The sequence below is a fragment of the Lipophrys pholis genome, assembly GCF_963383615.2.
Source record: "Lipophrys pholis genome assembly, chromosome: 1".
Classification (NCBI taxonomy): Eukaryota; Metazoa; Chordata; class Actinopteri; order Blenniiformes; family Blenniidae; genus Lipophrys; species Lipophrys pholis.
This window is the reverse complement of record NC_137635.1, coordinates 22,721,428-22,739,828: the sequence shown is the minus strand read 5'-3', so window position 1 is coordinate 22,739,828 and position 18,401 is coordinate 22,721,428. Positions and strand designations below refer to the sequence as shown.

The following is an 18,401-nucleotide window of genomic DNA, read 5'->3' as shown; positions in this document are numbered from 1 at the left end:
TAACAATCCAACTTGGTACTTTTATTTTAACAGTCACTATAATAACAATCCAACTTGGTACTTTTATTTTGACAGTCACCGTAATAACAATCCAACTTGGTACTTTTATTTTGACAGTCACCATAATAACAATCCAACTTGGTAGTTTTATTTTGACAGTCACCATAATAACAATCCAACTTGGTACTTTTATTTTAACAGTCACTATAATAACAATCCAACTTGGTACTTTTATTTTGACAGTCACCGTAATAACAATCCAACTTGGTACTTTTATTTTGACAGTCACCGTAATAACAATCCAACTTGGTACTTTTATTTTAACAGTCACTATAATAACAATCCAACTTGGTACTTTTATTTTGACAGTTTTAATGTTTTGAGCTCATTGTTCTCTGCTGCATGTGTGTGTGTGTGTGTGTGTGTGTGTGTGTGTGTGTGTGTGTGTGTGTGTGTGTGTGTGTGTGTGTGTGTGTGTGTGTGTGTGTGTGTGTGTGTGTGTGTGTGTGTGTGCGCGCGCTTTCATACTAAAACTAACAACAGCACCAACTAGTGGACCAACATGGAAACGACAGTCTTTGGTGTTCCAGTTAGTTTAAACCTTTGAGCAGTTTTGGTAAAACACCGTTGTTAATCCAGGTTATTACCAGTTTATTCTTTTCACATAAAAATCCTAAATATAATATACATAAAAGGATAATTTTCAACTGAAGGAAAATGGGACGCATTGTCTCTCTCTTACCTTCGAAATGAAGATTAATATAATTTGCTTTTTTTTAATTTTTTTTTATTTGCATTTTAAATACAATCTTAAATTGTGACCTGAAAAGTCACACAGGCCACGTGACTTCTTCAATCCCAGGGAATATGGAGGTGCCATATCTTCAGCCTGGCCACAGCCGTACACAAGTCAGAGGAAAAGTCGTGTTACTTTGCATCCAGGCCACGGTGCGATGTGGGATCATGTGTCCGGGCCTTTGTCAGCCTGTAATGGGGATAGTTGGCGCGTCTCTCCGCCGGGGTGAACCTCGGGGCGCCCTCCTTTAAACAACGCACACAGTCAGCCAGAACACAGATCCATCCATGTAATGCGTCGCTGCTAAAGCAGCAGCCAAGCTGACACACACACACACACACACACACACACACACACACACACACACACACACACACACACACACACACACACACACACACACACACACACACACACACACACACACACACACACACACACACACCTTCTGATGTTATGGCAGGTCGTAAAACAACACGCAGTGAGGATGAGGATGTGGTGGCCCAGATGATGCGCGCCTCCTCTGCGCCCTGTTTATTTTGCACGCGTGCGCGCTTGTGTGCGCGTCGCTGCGCCCTGTCTGCGCTGACCCAGGTTTGAACCCGCTGTGAGAGATATCATTTTTATAACGCACGCACGAGGGAGCGGGAGCGAGGCGGCAGGTTAAAGTCTTCCTCCAGATCAGGAAGAGGCTCCATGAAAACAGTCCGATAGAAGCTGCGAGTCAACCAGAGGGCAGCGCGGCTCTGCAGAGGTGTTAATCACCGTTTCACCTCTCGGAGGCGCAGGCTGCCTCATTGTTCTGTTGATACGTGGGTCACTGACAAATCAGGTTTTGGAAATCCAGCGAATTAAAACATATTTGGAGCGAAAATGCGTCATTTGGCAAAATGCCAATTTGAGTGCTTTTTACGCACAGACCCACAGAGCCAGGGTTTGAATTTAATCCATCTTTCATTCATCCATTCGTCCGTCCAATATACAGGCATGCTTAAAGTTTTCATTCACATATATTAATTCTAAACTGAAATCCTGTTAATCCATGATGTGGAAACACAAAGAGGTTTGCAGCTGCTGCCTTTAAAAGCAACTTGTAAAACTTTGCTCTTCCACTCCACCTCATGTCCAACTCATCAAACACCAGGACAGGAATGAAATCAGGCTGCACACGGGAAGACAAAAGGGAAATAAGGTTGTGTTAATGAAACAAGACTAAACTGTGAAGGAGAGCCTCACGGACACGAGTGTTGTGGAAACTCCTTTATTCCTTTTGACTCCATCCAGTGATGATCAGTGAACAGATGATGAACTAGTTGTAGTGCAATGGGGTCGGTGTAGCTTGGATCTGGTTTGAGAATGACCGAAATGATGACATTTTGTGCATAAATATTTAATAACAAGACAAGTCGTTGTGTTTTGTTTGAACTGAAAGTCTCTTGGTTTAGAAAATGAAAAAGCAGAATAAAAATATCCAGCAAGAAACATTTTTTAAGACATAAATGCTGAAATCAGCCTGATTTTAGTCCGTTTGTACCGAGAAATTGGTTTAAGATCATTTCAATGGCATATATTGCAATTAATAAAAAAAAAAAACTATCACAACTGTTTGATGAATTGTCACATAAAGGGTTAAAAGCTGTTTTGACATTTGGTGAAGTGACAGCAATGTGGGGCTTAAAGCTGTGGAGTGTGTGAAGCCTGCAGGCTGATCACTGATCCAAACGCGTCTCGGGCCAAGGGAACGAGTGTGAACCGGCGGCTTTCAGCCACAAAGGCGTCTTGGGACGCGCTGCCATTGTCTCCGGGGAATCATCACCTTTTCTCAGTGAAATCCGCCGCGGATTGTCTGCATGCAACAGGAGGTCGGGATTAAAGATGCGGCCTTTGGAACAAATGGCGAAGCAAGTCAGCGAGTCCAGGCCGGAGGCGGGGCCGAGCGACTCCCACAATTAAAGATGAACTTTGTGTGAACTAATTTATCTGAGGGAGGAGACGGTAACAGGCCGCCCGCCGTCCTCCAGCCTATAAAAGCGCAGCTCCGGAGCGAGCGCGGCAGACTGGAGCTTCACCTGAGCCGCGCGCACCCGCTTCACCCAGCGACCAGACTGCTCCACCAGCATGGCTCTCAGCACGCTGCTGGCCACCTTCCTCTGCACCATCGTGCTGCCCGTCCTGCTCCTCCTGGTGGCGCTCAAGCTGTGGGAGGTTTACACCGTCCGGGGCCGAGACCCGAGCTGCCCCTGCCCGCTGCCCCCGGGCTCCATGGGTTTACCTTTCATTGGAGAGACGCTGCAGCTCATCCTCCAGGTAGACGCTCTCTCTCTCTCTCTCTCTCTCTCTCTCTCTCTCTCTCTCTCTCTCTCTCTCTCTCTCTCTCTCTCTCTCTCTCTCTCTCTCTCTCTCTCTCGGGGGGGGGGCTCTCATTCTCAAAGTTTGTGCTTTATCATTTAAATAACGCCTGAACTGTTTTCGAGAGAAAAGACTAGATTAATTCACATCATGATCACTTCATTCATTCACAAAGAGCTAAAAATCCACATCTCCGTTTCTAACGTTGTGTGTTCTGGTCTGTATTTCCATCAGTGAACATTTTTGAATCGGAATCGTGAGATGAAATCGAGAATTCAGACTTTATTTTCTTATTTCTTACCTTCTGAAATCTGACTTTAATCCCAGAATATTATTTCAACATGCCTGGGATTTTTTGTGGGCTTCTGCAGTTCGTGTAGGGATTGTTTTTTAATGAGGATCCGGCCCGGTACTCACTGCCTTGTGTGTGTCTGTCTGCAGAGGAGAAGGTTTCTGCGGATGAAGCGGCAGAAGTACGGTTATATCTACCGGACACACCTCTTCGGGAACCCCACGGTGCGCGTCACGGGAGCGGAGAACGTGCGACACATCCTGCTGGGGGAGCACCGGCTGGTGTCCGTGCAGTGGCCCGCCTCTGTGCGCACCATCCTGGGCTCGGACACGCTCTCCAACGTGCACGGGCTCCAGCACAGGAACAAGAAGAAGGTAGAGGAGGTCGAACATGCATCATCCAGGTCCTCAGTGTCCAGGCTGCTCTCTCTCATCCCTGCTCTATCACTGCTCTATCACTCCCCCATGAGCTGAAAACTGCAAATACTCCTTTGTTTTAGAGCAAAAAGACAAAGTGGAAGTCTAGATTTTAGAAAAACATCTCATCCAACCTGAATAAGTTAAATTATTTCTTATAGTCGTGTGTAATTCCAAGGTTATATCATAAAAAGAAAACTAAGTGAAAAGCATTTTGTTTTGTTAGACTTTGAGTTGAACAGCACGGTGGGGCCGCATTGGTCCGCCTTGTCCTGGTGGCAAACACATTTCAGTTCACTGGCCTGAAACAGCCTGACATCCCCCTGAGCGGCCGTACTGGTGAACTAGTGCCACCATAACCTTTCAATTCAAACTTTAAACTTTTCCTTTGTTACGCTTCAGACTGGACGTGATGGAAACGTTGATATTTTCTCAAAACCAAACAGTTCAAACACAAAGTCTCTACATGAGGATCATTTAGTGAAAGTTCTCCTGTTGCATTGTGGGACTTTTCCCAGACTCCCCCTGACAGCGTGGCTCTGAGGCTGTTTGATAGGAACCAGCCGAGCCGCTTGTAAATTTGTATGATGTGATGACTGGAGAGTTGTTTTCCATTCTGTTCTGAGAACTGAGAGCGTGTACTGAAGGCCGCTGACTGTCTGCAGGCCATCCTGCGGGCCTTTTCCAGAGACGCCCTGGAGCTCTACGTGCCCGTCATCCAGGAGGAGGTGCGCGCCGCCGTGCAGCAGTGGCTGCAGAGCGACTCCTGCGTGCTGGTCTACCCTGAGATGAAGCGCCTCATGTTCCGCATCGCCATGAGGATCCTGCTGGGCTTCCAGCCCGAGCAGATCAAGACTGACGAGCAGCAGCTGGTGGAAGCCTTCGAGGAGATGATCAAGAACCTTTTCTCTCTGCCCATCGACGTGCCGTTCAGCGGACTGTACCGGGTGAGAGCAGCCGCCGCAGCAGGCCTCCCTCCCCTCCCTCCCCTCTGTCCACACGCAGCGCGCTGGTGTAACACTGCTTCTGCCTCTTCTTTCAGGGCCTGAAGGCGAGGAACTTCATCCACTCAAAGATCGAGGAGAACATCAGGAAGAAGGTGCAGGAGTCAGACAGAGGCTGGCAGCACGGAGACGCCCTGCAGCAGCTCATCGACAGCAGCAGAAGCAGTGGAGAACCCTTCAGCCTGCAGGTAACCACCCCTCCCGCCCAGCAGGAGGAGAACCCGGGCTGGGCTCCTCGGGTCCTGACACACGTCTCTGCTTCCAGGCCATCAAGGAGTCTGCCACAGAGCTGCTGTTCGGAGGCCACGAGACCACGGCCAGCACCGCCACCTCACTGGTCATGTTCCTGGGTTTGAACCCCGAGGTGGTGAAGAGACTGAGGAAGGAACTGAAGGAAAAGGTTCAAAACTTTTTTTAATTTATCAGCTTTTAAAGACAATGTACATCAATGTGGACTATTTGTATTTGTTCAACTGGCACATAATGACGCAATATCGTGTAGTAATACGTACAGAAAATGAGTCCAACAAAACCCTTGGGATGCGTTTGGGTGTTAGGTTGAACACAGACGTACTGCAACTTCCATTTTTATCCTTTTTATGCAGATGATAAAGCACAATATCAGTTTTATTATGAGAAGTACAAAGTGTCCATTGTCATTCATGTAGAAATTCCAGAAATCCTGCAGAAGTTGAAGCTCTTGATGTGCAGCTCTAGTTGAATTCACTCATCGCCGATGTCCAGAGGGATCACTCACATTGTTCTACAGCTGATGAAATGGAGACTTTCTGCTGATATGCAGAACGATATTTGTTCACATTATCCATCGTTTTGACTCGACCGCCTCTCCCACTGAGAAAACAGAACATTTAGTGAAAGAGACTGTTTGTATTCAAAAGCACTTTCTAGTGACCTGCTGAAGAGAACAGAAACCAAAGTACAACATGTCGTACGTATGAATCTTCACAGTGTCGTTGTGCCATATAGTATTTTCCACATTAATACAGGACCTTTGTGTGATGCGGTTTTTAGGAATCCAGAGGCATTAAGAGGTTTGTGGATATTGTGACATTAAAGCTGAAGTTTCAGCGACGCGGCTCCTCAATGCAACAAACACTTTGAACAAGAACTTCACTGAAATACTCATTACGATCAATACTTCCTCATATTTGGTAAAGCAGTTGAACAGGCATTTAGCCCGTTCACGCAACTCGGTTTTCAAGAGAAAACGCAAAACTTCGTAGCATTTGGAGGGTCCGTTTAACAACAACAGTGCTCAGTCACTGAGAATACGACTCGTTGGAAACGACTCCCATGGCGGAACTTTTAGAAAACACCTCAACTCTGTCAGCGTGGGGACAAGGGAAAACAGCACTTTCTGAAAACGCTCCTGAAAACTCCACGTTTCAGCTCTCCCTGCTTCACACCTCAATCTGATGATGACGTCATCGTCAAGCTTGTGAAAAAGCACAATAGTGAGGCTCTCGTTACAATCTGGTGTGTTTCTGCTGGGAGAGACCTGAATCGTGCAGGACCTCCACCACCCCTGAATCGTGCAGGACCTCCACCACCCCGGGTGTACCCTGAAAAAAGAAACTAGTTGGGAATAACTTAACTGACTTGCTTCGATTGGTAACGTCTAAATCAAGTTCTTCAAACTTAAGTTAACGAATTAGATCAAGTTTGAAGAACTTGTTTCCTTTAGATGTTACTGATTGAAGCAGTTCAGTTAAATTGGTCCAACTTCTTTTTTTAGTGTAGACGATGGAAAAGCTGGTCCTGGTCCTGGTCCTGGTCCTGGTCCTGGGCCTGGTCCTGGTCCTGGTCCTGGTCCTGGTCCTGGTCCAGGTCCAGGTCACCACGTTGGTAGTAACTAGTAGTTCTGCTCAGTATAGCCAATCAGAACAAAGTTTCCTCCGTGGCGTCATGACTCCCAGTCCATATTCTCCTGGGACTTGGTACTTTTGTTTTGACAGTCACCGTAATAACAATCCAACTTGGTAGTTTTATTTTGACAGTCACTGTAATAATCCAACTTAATGGTGTGTCCACTAGAAGGTGTGTGTTCTGTGGTGTAAACGTGGCCTTATCGGTGGAGCGAGTGTGAAACAGTCAGAAGGTAAAGCAGTGTTGAATGATCTCCTTCCCCATCAGTATCCTGAGTTGACATCTTGTCAGTTTTTAGTAACGGCTTGTCATTCCTTCATCCTTTGTTATTTATATTTTCATCACGGTGATGTTTCTTGATGAGCCCGTTGGACTTCTTTCTTCTCCGCCACAGTTTGGTTTTATTTCTTGTAATTCTGTATCATAATCGTTGTTCGAATAAAGAAAAGTGTTCTAAGTTCTGGAGCTGCTTCTGGAGAACTCTTCAGCTCAAACTGCTGTGAAGTAAAGACTTTGTGTGTCTCATGCTGTCTGTGCAGGAGGAGCAGGGGATGGACCTCCTCAGTCTGAACATTGAGTGTTTGCAGCAGCTGAAATACGCCGGCTGCGTGATTAAAGAAACCCTGAGGATCAACCCTCCGGTCCCCGGAGGCTTCAGGGTAGCCCTCAAAACCTTTCAACTTAACGTAAGAAGCGCAGAAGAGAAGAAGTGTTTCTGAAGTGAAAACTTGCCGAGACAAAGATGAAAACTTGTCTCATTATTTCCTTTCAGGGTTACCAGATTCCCAAAGGCTGGAACGTCATCTACAGCATCTGTGACACGCACGACGTGGCGGACATTTTCCCCAACAAGGAAGACTTCCAGCCGGAGCGCTTCATGACCAAGCCCCCCGCCGACTCCTGCAGGTTCCAGTACATCCCCTTCGGTGGGGGGTCCAGGATGTGTGTGGGCAAGGAGTTTGCCAAGGTTGTGCTCAAGATCTTCCTGGTGGAACTGGTCACAAGTTGCCACTGGACCCTCTTGAATGGACCACCAACCATGAAAACAGGTCCTACTGTGTATCCTGTGGACAACCTGCCAACCAAGTTCACCAGCTGCTTGCAGAACTAAACTCGTGAGAGTGTGAGACCGGAGGTTTGGCCGGACCGGAGGTTTGGCCGGACCGCCCGTCAGGCTCCTCAACAAGTTGATCTCCTCCGCATGACTGACAGGGGGCAGAAGAGAGACCCTCCACTGATGGTGGGGGGGGGGGGGGGGGGCATGAATTGTACATATTGTATAATACTTGGGGACATATTTCATATTGTGATGTTGATACATTGTGTTTGTATATAGTTTTTCTGAGATATGAACAAACTAAATGAGAGGTACTATATACTGACATAGAAGACTTTAATCAGGTGTATCTATAGGACTGTGTACATATGTAGATTCTGTTTATATCATTTTTCTATGTTATGCCAACTTATTCAAGTGACGACTGTTATAATCTATTGGCTTTTTATTTAATAAAGATGTTTTGTAAAGAATTTGTGATGTTTTTTTAGCGATTCCTTCAAAAAAAAAAAAAGGATCCGTAAAACCACGTGTAGGCACATCTGCACACACTTTCCTTTTCTAGATCCAGTCCACCTGGAAGGTAGACAGTTCAGGCCCCGCCCTCAACACGTCCACTTTCTACCATAAATGGCCAATGCAAAGTTCCTCGTCAAGATTTTAACATCTCAATCAGCTGATCGACGACATTTGATCCAAAATTCTGGCAGAAAAGATGGAGAAAGAAATTTATCGGAGAGAGAAATAGTGATGGAGGAGGTGGAGGTCAGGAGATGGTGGAGGTCAGGAGATGATCTTATCTGGTGTCACAGTAGTGGAATCACTAATAAAAGAAAATATAAGAGATCAGCAGCTCGTCGTCACTGGAGTCTGAGAGAGATCAATGACTGTAGAGGTGGTGGAGAAGAATCTGATCTAAAGGTGGAGGTCAGAGGAGAGTGACATCATGGAGGAGAATGACATCATGGAGGACGGTGACATCATGTGGGGCTTTTCCACCGGAAAGAACCAGGTGCTAGTTCGGAGCCAGGGCCAGACTTAGCACCAGTTCTTTGTCTTTCCACCACCAAAGCCCCGGACTATCAGGGGCTAAACTGCTGCTATGATGGCCCCACTTCATTGCTGGACCAGAGAGGAGCCAGACTGGGACCCAACGTGTCATCAGCTGGGGGCGGAGTTATCTCTGGAGTTATCTCTGGAGGTATCTCTGGAGGTATCTCTGGAGTTATCTCTGGAGTTATCTCTGGAGTTATCTCTGGAGGTATCTCTGGAGTTATCTCTGGAGGTATCTCTGGAGTTATCTCTGGAGTTATCTCTGGAGGTATCTCTGGAGGTATCTCTGGAGTTATCTCTGGAGTTATCTCTGGAGTTATCTCTGGAGTTATCTCTGGAGGTATCTCTGGAGTTATCTCTGGAGGAGGAGGGTGGAGGAGGTCACCTGTCTCCAGCTCCAGAGCGTCCAGAGCGCATGGCGGTGCAGAGCATCCAAACTGCAGCTTTACTCACTGTGGCTGTCACCGTACTATCTATGTGTTTACTCTGGAATTACACTGATTGGTACACACCTGGTCACTATTGATAATCAATCAGTTCAATCCTCTATCATTGATAATCAATCAGTTCTATCCTCTATCATTGATAATCAATCAGTTTTATCATCTATCATTGATAATCAATCAGTTCAATCCTCTATCATTGATAATCAATCAGTTCTATCCTCTATCATTGATAATCAATCAGTTCTATCCTCTATCATTGATAATCAATCAGTTCTATCCTCTGGATCATTAGAAGATGATACTATGACATATGAACATGGTTCTGCTGATTCAGCAGTAACGTTCCACTAAAGAAACATCTAGAACTCTGCAGCTTGGCTGTTTACGATCACGTGGATCAATAAGTTTGATATTTGAAGACATTCAATGTTTGAGATGAACCTGGTTCAATTCTCCACCTCACCATCACTGTGTACTATGACAGTGAATCCTGGCGGCGCCACTGCCCGTACCAACGTTCTCCTGGAAAGTTTATTTTCTTCCATCTCAAACTTTGCGTGGGAAGTGGCGTACGTATCTTTCAGGACCTTTAGTGCCTCAGCAGCGTTTATAGATGAGGCTCCTGGTGATGGAATTTTCAGAGGAACCAGAGCAGAAGCAGATCTGCTCTGTTTGTGCTGCCAGGATGGTCGGAGCTGCTGGCGGCGTCAGGATGCTCACAATGAGACGCGCTTGAGCAGCGGAAGCTGGAAATAGCAAGCTAACTAGCCACAAGTAGCACGCTAACTAGCCACAAGTAGCATGCTAACTAGCCACAAGTAGCAAGCTAACTAGCCACAAATAGCAAGCTAACTCGCCACAAGTAGCAAGCTAACTAGCCACAAGTAGCAAGCTAACTCGCCACAAGTAGCAAGCTAACTAGCCACAAATAGCAAGCTAACTCGCCACAAGTAGCAAGCTAACTAGCCACAAGTAGCACGCTAACTAGCCGCAAGTAGCAAGCTAACTAGCCACAAATAGCACGCTAACTCACCACAAGTAGCAAGCTAACTAGCCACAAATAGCAAGCTAACTTGCCCCCTCAACGTCCACTCCCTGATCTGCCCAGGTACAAAAGTGGACATCTGGACAAGGCAGAGCGGTCACCAAATCACAAACCCAGTTCCATGTAGAACTGGAGAATCTATTAGCTAAACTGCTGAATGACCAAGGATCCTGCTCAATGAGGGCGACATACAACCCTCTGGAACCGTGAAGACTGAAAGCGCTTCAGCAAAACAAAAGCTAGATGGTCAGCCAGAGCGACGACTTCACACAATGATGGTTTCTGTTAAAGATGTTCAGCAGCGATGTGAAGGGATCTGCTCACCTAACGACACAGCTTCAGACCCGTCTGACACAATCTTGCATATTGTGGCGGATTCACCCACATTTGAAGAATGTTTGATTCGTTTTGGATTTAAAGATTTAGCCGAGGAGTCTGAGGTGTTAAAGCAGGAGTTCACCTGTGAGCTGCTTGTAGCCTGAAGCGTTCCTCAGTGTCCTCCAGTCCACAGGAGACATCTGAAATCCTCACAGATTTACTCTGAATATACGTTTGTCTTCGGCTTGTGCTTCTCTTCCACACAATCTTATAGGGAATTTTGAGATGTTTTGGTAATGTGGTCACGTTCGTAGAGCAGATGGACTTTATCTAAACAAGGATGGAGCGAAGCTTTTCACATCCAACTTATTTTACTTCACCTGTCACACCCGTCACACTGCTGCCAGCCCTGATAAAGACATCGAGGACAAAACAACAAGGAAGGAACATGGTATCCATGAGCTTCCATCAAGAAATCAAAATCAAAATCACCAAAAAGAAGAGGTCAACCCACCCCCACATCTCAGGACCCACCAGGAAGAGGTCACTCCACCCCCACATCAACACCACCTGCTTCACCCCAGAATCCACCGACTCCCCTCCCATCCAGCTTCTCTCCTGCCCCTGCCTTCTTGGATTTAACTGCCCAGATGAACCAGTTGGTTCTTGCTGGCACAAGACTGGCCCCCCACCCTTTACCCGCCTATGACCCCATCTTCTCTCCCCTCCAGAACCGATCAGCACCGCCCATCCCTCCTCCACAAAACCAGGCCCAGGATCCCTCTCCTCCTCAGGCTGATAAGATCCAGACAGTCAGAGCGAGGTGTGTGATGTGTGCCGGGTCCACCAGAGAAAGTCTGGGCCTTATGGGGTCAATGCAGCGTCTCTGGTTCCTCTGGTTCCTCTGGTCCCTCTGGTCCCTCTGGTTCCTCTGGTTCCTCTGGTTCCTCTGGTTCCTCTGGTTCCTCTGGAACCGAATACAACTTTTGAATAATAATGTGATTTTCATACTCATGGACAATACTGCCAAAGAAGTCTCTGCTTTAATGGACACTTTTGGTCTTATACAACATGTGACTGGTCCGACACACACTCAACGTCACACTTTGGATTTGATGATCTCTGCTGGTGATGTAAGACACTTAACTGTCTCTGCTCATTTCTGTCTTTTGGACTGTCTGATAATCTCTTGGATGGGTTGAATAGAAGAGTCTGTAATGTCCTCGATGTCGAGGCTCCAATCAAAATGAAGAGAAAACCAAACCCACAGAAAAACCCTGGAGAAGGACTGAGACGATGCAGAGTTCTAAATCTGGTTGTAGAAGAGCTGAGAGTAAATGGAGAACAACAAAACTCCAAATTCATTTAGAACTGTGTAAAATAAATCTGAGGTAATTCAATAACGGCTTGTTCAAAGCAAGGCAGCACAACTTTTCTGAAATTATTGCTAAAAACTTCAACAATTAAAAAGCTCACAGCCCCCCCAGATCAGAGAGCCCCCGAATTACTGTCAACTGGAAAATACTATTAATTTGTAGTATATTTCTATAAAGAAATGAACTCAATCAGGTCAAACATCAGAACAAACCAGCAGAATAATAAAAGCTTGAGCAGCTGCAACCAGAGAGGGATGAGTCGACTATCAATGTTAGAGCTTAATACAGTCAACAAGAGAGGAAACTGTCCAGCAACTGAACCCAGCAACTGAACCCAGCAACGTGTTGCCTTGACACTCGTCTCTCAAACGTCTTTCAAATGGTTGTAAAGTCAACGGGCCCTGATCAGTGTCAGATGAGGAACTGCTCATTCCAGTCAGGCTCCGTACCAAAGTCCCTGAAAGTAGCTGCAGTGGACGCTCTGCTGAAGAGGACACTGGACGCCTGTCCGCTGGACAACGAGACCAATCAGCAACCTGCCAGTCATTGAGAAGGTTGAAGACGGATCCAGGAAAAGTGTCTCTCATTCTATTGGATCTCAGTGCTCATTGGACACTGTGTGCTGGACTAAATGGAAAAGTGATCCAGTGGTTTAATGGTGATCCTACTTGGAGGAGCGAAGTTATTTTGTAGGCATCGGAAACTTTGAACGGACAGATTACCAATGTCCTGTGGGGTTCCTCAGGGTTCTGTGCTTGGACCCCTTCTGTTTAGCCTTCACATGCTTCCTTTAGGACAGACATTACAGACGTGTAAGGTTGACTATCAGAGCGATGCAGCCGACACACGACTATATCACTGAACCAGGAGGACCGTGGTCCCACGGACGTGTTGTGTGACTGGTTAGGAAAAGTAAACTGCTGGATGAGTGAAAATCAAGACAAGACAGAGGTGATTGTCTTTGGTAACAAGGACAAGAGGACGGCTGTCTTCGGGTATCTCGAGTCTCCATCTTTAAAAGCTGAAGACCAAGTCAGAATCCTTGGGGTTCTGATTGACTCAGATCTCACATTCAGCAGTCAGATCAAATCTCTCACTAGAACATCCTTCTACCACTGCAGAACATCTCCAGAGTGAAAGGTTTATGACTCAGAACCATCAGGAGAACCTGCTCCATGCTTTTATCTCCAGCAGACTGGACTCTTGGAACAGTCTTCTGACAGGAATCCCCCAAAAGAGCATCAAACGGCTGCAGCTGGTTCAGAATGCTGCAGCTCAGGTTCTAACTAGAACAAGAGGTCAGAGAACATTAGTCCAATTTGAACGTCTTCACAGTGGCTCCCAGTCAGCCTCAGGATGGACTTTAAAGTTCTGCTGCTGGTGTAGAACTCTGAATGGGTTTGGTCCAGAACCCACTGGTCAGGTATGAAGCCAGCAGGTCTCTCAGATGTCAGGACTCAGGTCAGGTGGTGGAGAACAGAGTTCACAGTAAACATGCTGATGCTGCGTTTAGTTCTGCTGCTGTAGAGAAGTGGAACAAACTGCCAGCAGAGCTGAAGTCAAACATCTAATGTCAATATGTTTAAATTATAGTTAAAGGCTCTGCTTTACTCTACTGCGTTTGGCTGAGAGGGAGAATTCTGCTCATGTTGATGATGTGATGTGTTTCTTCATTCTAAATGATTCTACTGATGATTGTAAATGTTTCTACTGATGATTGTAAATGATTTTACTGATGATTCTAAATGATTCTACTGATGATTCTAAATGATTCTACTGATGATTCTAAATGATTCTACTGATGATTCTAAATGATTCTACTGATGATTCTAAATGATTCTACTGATGATTCTAAATGATTCTACTGATGATTCTAAATGTTTCTACTGATGATTGTAAATGATTCTACTGATGATTCTAAATGATTTTACTGATGATTGTAAATGATTCTACTGATGATTCTAAATGTGATTCTAAATGATTTTACTGTTGACTTTAATGTTTCTATGGATTTTTAAGCTGTTGAATGTTTTCTTTTGCACTTTTTGATCATGTAAAGCATATTGAGTTGCCTTGTGTATGAAATGTGCCATACAAATAAAGTTGCCTTGCCTTGCCTTACCTTGCCTTGCAATATTGGAGCCTATTGCTCCAAAACTGTTGCTCTTTTGTGCTCAAGCTCTGGTTGCTGTTTGTAAAACTGTCATGAATGTTTAGTTAGTCAGTTGCATCGTAGAACAACTAACTTTAGAATTTTGAATAAAAATGTGTTCCTCATGAAAACAAGAGATTTCCTTGATGAAAATTGAGCCAAATCCAAAGAACTGTGTGTAGTGTTAAGAAAAAGTGTGTTTTAGATTAGAAATTTGAGTGCAAAGCAGGAATTGTGCTTGTAGTTTATCAGAATTGGTTCCAGGAGTTGGTGCAGTAGTTACATGTTGTGGTCGTTGTGTCTCAGTACCAGTATTTGAGAAAAACTGTAAGCACCTTGAGATGTCATTTGATTTTAAGATGTGCTATACAAATAAAATGTATTCCTCTTCTTCTTCTTCTTCTTCTTCTTCTTCTTCTTCTTCTTCTTCTTCTTCTTCTTCTTCTTCTTCTTCTTCTTCTTCTTCTTCTTCTTCTTCTTCTTCTTCTTCTTCTTCTTCTTCTTCTTCTTCTTCTTCTTCTTCTTCTTCTTCTTCTTCTTCTTCTTCTTCTTCTTCTATTTATAGAAGTCAGGGCATTTGGATGGATGGATGATGGATTGATGGATTGATGGATGATGGATTGATGGATGGATGGATGGATGGATGGATGGATGGATGGATGGATGGATGGATGGATGGATGGATGGATGGATGGATGGATGGATGGATGGATCATTTGAAATGGATGGATGGATGGATGGACGGGTGGATGGATGGATGGATGGATGGATGGATGGATGGATGGATGGATGGATGGATGGATGGATGGATGGATGGATGGATGATGGATGATGGATTGATGGATGGATGGATGGATGGATGGATGGGTGGATGGATGGATGGATGGATGGATGGATGGATGGATGGATGGATGGATGGATGGATGGATGGGTTAGTTTCTTGGTACACTTGTTGACCTCATGTCTTGAGAGGAACCGTGGCCAAAAAAGTAGTTCAAGAACAGTAAGTCACTTGTCAAATAGATTCCCACAGTACTGCAAACTGTTAATGTAAAAGGCTCTTTAAACCTTTAAACAGTAGGATGGAGACGTGTTTTCATCAGAAAACCATTGACGATGTAAAAATAAAAAAATAATTTATTGAGATACAAGTTGGGATTTTTGGTCTATTTAATGTTGTTTAAAAGTGATTTTAATCTAAAGGAATCCACATCCAGGTATTTATCTAGACTCTGAGGGGTTAACTTTACAGAGATTGAATGCTCTTTGAAGTGGGACAGGATCTAGATTCTAGAAGCACAGCGGAGAGGAGAGGAGCACCTCCAGCAGAACTCGTCTCCTTAAAGCAGGGTGGTGCTGTGGAGGATCTGAGTCCAGACTCAGGCTGCCAGTGATGGGGTTGCTTCAGTGCCTGTAAAGGCCTCCTCACTAACCTGGAGTCTCTGAGGAACCTGCTCAATCAGGTCCACTGAGATGACAGGAGCAGGTTGAGATGTTCCTGCTCTGGTCAGTGTGAAGCGCTGTGATGATGAAGTGTGTGTGATAGTGTGTGAAGTTCCCTCTGTAAGTGGGAGCCTGAGTGGGGGTTCCATGGCAGCCTCACTGGCAGATGTGCTTTGGCCTCTTTCATGAGTTGCTTCATTCTGGTGCCCTTCTGATTTACACCCAGCCTCCCTCCACTCCATGTTGACTTCTGAGCATTGTGCTGTTGTCCCTGGCTCTTGTTTATTACTGTGCTGCTTGCGATTATTGGATCTCACAAATGCTGAACTGTTTTACTTATTGTAATTCACTGTGGATAAGAGTTTCAGCTTAATGGCCAAATTGTAATAGTAAATTGTTGCTGACACCTTTATGTCCAGCCATCCTATCGCCGCCGGTCCAGCCCTCGAACCATGTGAATGAACTTTTCTGAACTTTGCCTCCTCTCCTCGTTCTAAAGAGCGCCTGCTTCCCTCCATTGTTCCCCATCACCCAGAGGAGACAAAACTTTGCACGGCCAAGGCCATTTTTGTCTACATTTGCGACCATTGTACTGAATTTACAACACAGCTTTGAAAGAGGTTTCAAGCCAGCTTGCTTTCAATTAGATCCTCCGGCTTGAACATGGCGGAGAACAAATCATTGTGATGGCTGGTGAGGTGGTCCTATAGAAGGCAGCACTTTTGCACACCAAACAACTTTGTTGCCATGAACAGTTCTCAAGGGAGAAAACACAGCAATGAAAAAGAGAACGCAAGAGAGAAAATCCATGGAAATGGTGCTTTGTAGGTGAGACGTCCCTGCTGGAGGACGCTGTGGTTGTATATGTGTCTGTGGACAATCCTCTGCTGAAGGACAGTTCTTCATGTCATTTCAATCGTCATCCTCATGCAGTTAATATCTGTTCTGACAAAGTTGGTGAACAGTTAGGGATGTATCGTCCTGTAACGTTCAATAAAGAGTGAAGCGAGGGACGACAAAATGGTTTTTGGTGTAAGAAGCATCAGCAAGACAAACCAACAAATAGAGCCACAGGTCATGAGGATGACAGGATGAAGTATAACAGCCAGACTTCATATTGCATGTAAACATCGAGTATTCTTACTAGGACTAGTTGTTAGAATCCTTAAACTTTGAAATGTGAGTAGATTCATGACTGAACTGATCCATTTATCTGAACGGCTTTATTCAGACAGAGCGGTGACCCAGGTTATGGTCGATGAACCAGAGGTTTCCTTTCCATCACAGTACAAACACACACTCATTCATTCACTCACACATTCACACCGACAGGACATTCACAGTCAAACACTGCTTTCTGCTCACTTCTTGGCCTGTGGAGGAAACCAGAGGACCAAACTGCACAGGAAGACCCTGGACCTTCTCAGTGTGAGGCCAGAGAACCAGCCTGTACAGTCCCATGGTTCTGTCACTTCATTTCTATTTAGGTTGCATCCCAGTTGTACAGTAAGCATTTCCATTACAGTGGCGTATTTTACCAATAAAAGATTTCCTGACATTCTTCATATTTCCGTTTGAGCGTGAATTCGCTGGTGACATCAAACAAATGGTCGAATCATCGGATCAGATTAAAGCCTCCTGACCTCCAGCGGGCAGCTCTGTCCTGTGATGATCAAGGCCATTCAGAGTCAATCAGCTCCACGTGCCACAGTGGAAAGGTCAGTGTGTGTGAGTGTTTGCTGGGCGTCTGCCGCCCCTCCCCGGCTCCTGCTGAGGAGCCGTTTAAGTACCTGATAAGATATGCTAATGGGGTTGTTAGGCTGCTGGTTCGTGGCTCACTGTCATCATTTAAAATTCAGGAGACAATTGACAAGTTCAGCAGGTCAGGCAGAGTTCATCCCGGTGGGGGGTCCTTCACTGACAGACGTGTTTAATCTAGAGGAGCAGCTTCCAGAGGTTTGGTATGTTGATTTGATTCAGTCTGAGGAAAGAATGACAGAAAGGTTTCAGTTGTTTTTAAAGGTTTAAAGTGGTCTCCAATAGAGGAACACCCCTCTAACGTCTCGGCTGTCTTCAGCTTCATTTCCCATCAAGGCAAAGAACCGAAGCTGAAATGAGCTGATCTGCCTGCAGAACTTCTGCTGGACTTTACTTTGAGATGAAAACTATTCAGAACATCAAACCTCAACTTTGTATTCAGTCAGTGAGAACTGCTCTTCTCTTGGATGAACAATGACTGACAAAAGACTGTTTAAACCTGAGCACACTATTGATGGACAGTCTGGAGAATAAATTAATTGTCACTTGTATGATGGCTCAAAGTGTCACACGGAGCTTCAAGCTTCTACATTCTAAGATCTCCATCATCACCTCATAAAAATCTCTACTTTTATAAAGCTTATTTTAGCCCCATTCTATTCTGCCTAGACTCCACTGTGCTGAGAGTACGGTTAAATGTAGGCAGGTTGTGAACGACTGCATAGCGCTGCAGGAATGTGACATCATGAGTAAAGGAGGACCAGAGGAGCTCAAGGGGAGGAGCTCAGGAGGTGGAGCTCAGGAGGTGGAGCTCAGGGGGCGGAGCTGCAGCCAGGAGCTTCCGTTCCCTCTGACATCAGCCCCGTTTCCACCGCACAAAAAGTGTAGGACTGGAATGGTATGGTCCGGTACAGTTCGGGTTTCCATTGCAAGAATTGCAGATTTTCCGAAGATAACCCTCCAAAGGTGGAGACTTTTCCGTCGCCCTTCCGTCGGGGTACTCAGGACT

General features: G+C 45.4%; 1 protein-coding gene across 1 annotated transcript; it reads left to right on the top strand.

The window, feature by feature from the left end:
• Positions 1-2,914: 2,914 nt before the first annotated feature.
• cyp26a1 (cytochrome P450, family 26, subfamily A, polypeptide 1) lies at positions 2,915-7,855 on the top strand (the record flags this gene model as incomplete). Its single annotated transcript, XM_080481493.1, has 7 exons — positions 2,915-3,103; positions 3,587-3,811; positions 4,519-4,800; positions 4,896-5,045; positions 5,123-5,257; positions 7,284-7,430; positions 7,517-7,855. The coding sequence occupies 7 exons, from the start codon at positions 2,915-2,917 to the stop codon at positions 7,853-7,855; spliced, it is 1,467 nt and encodes a 488-aa protein (XP_080337619.1).
• Positions 7,856-18,401: the final 10,546 nt, after the last annotated feature.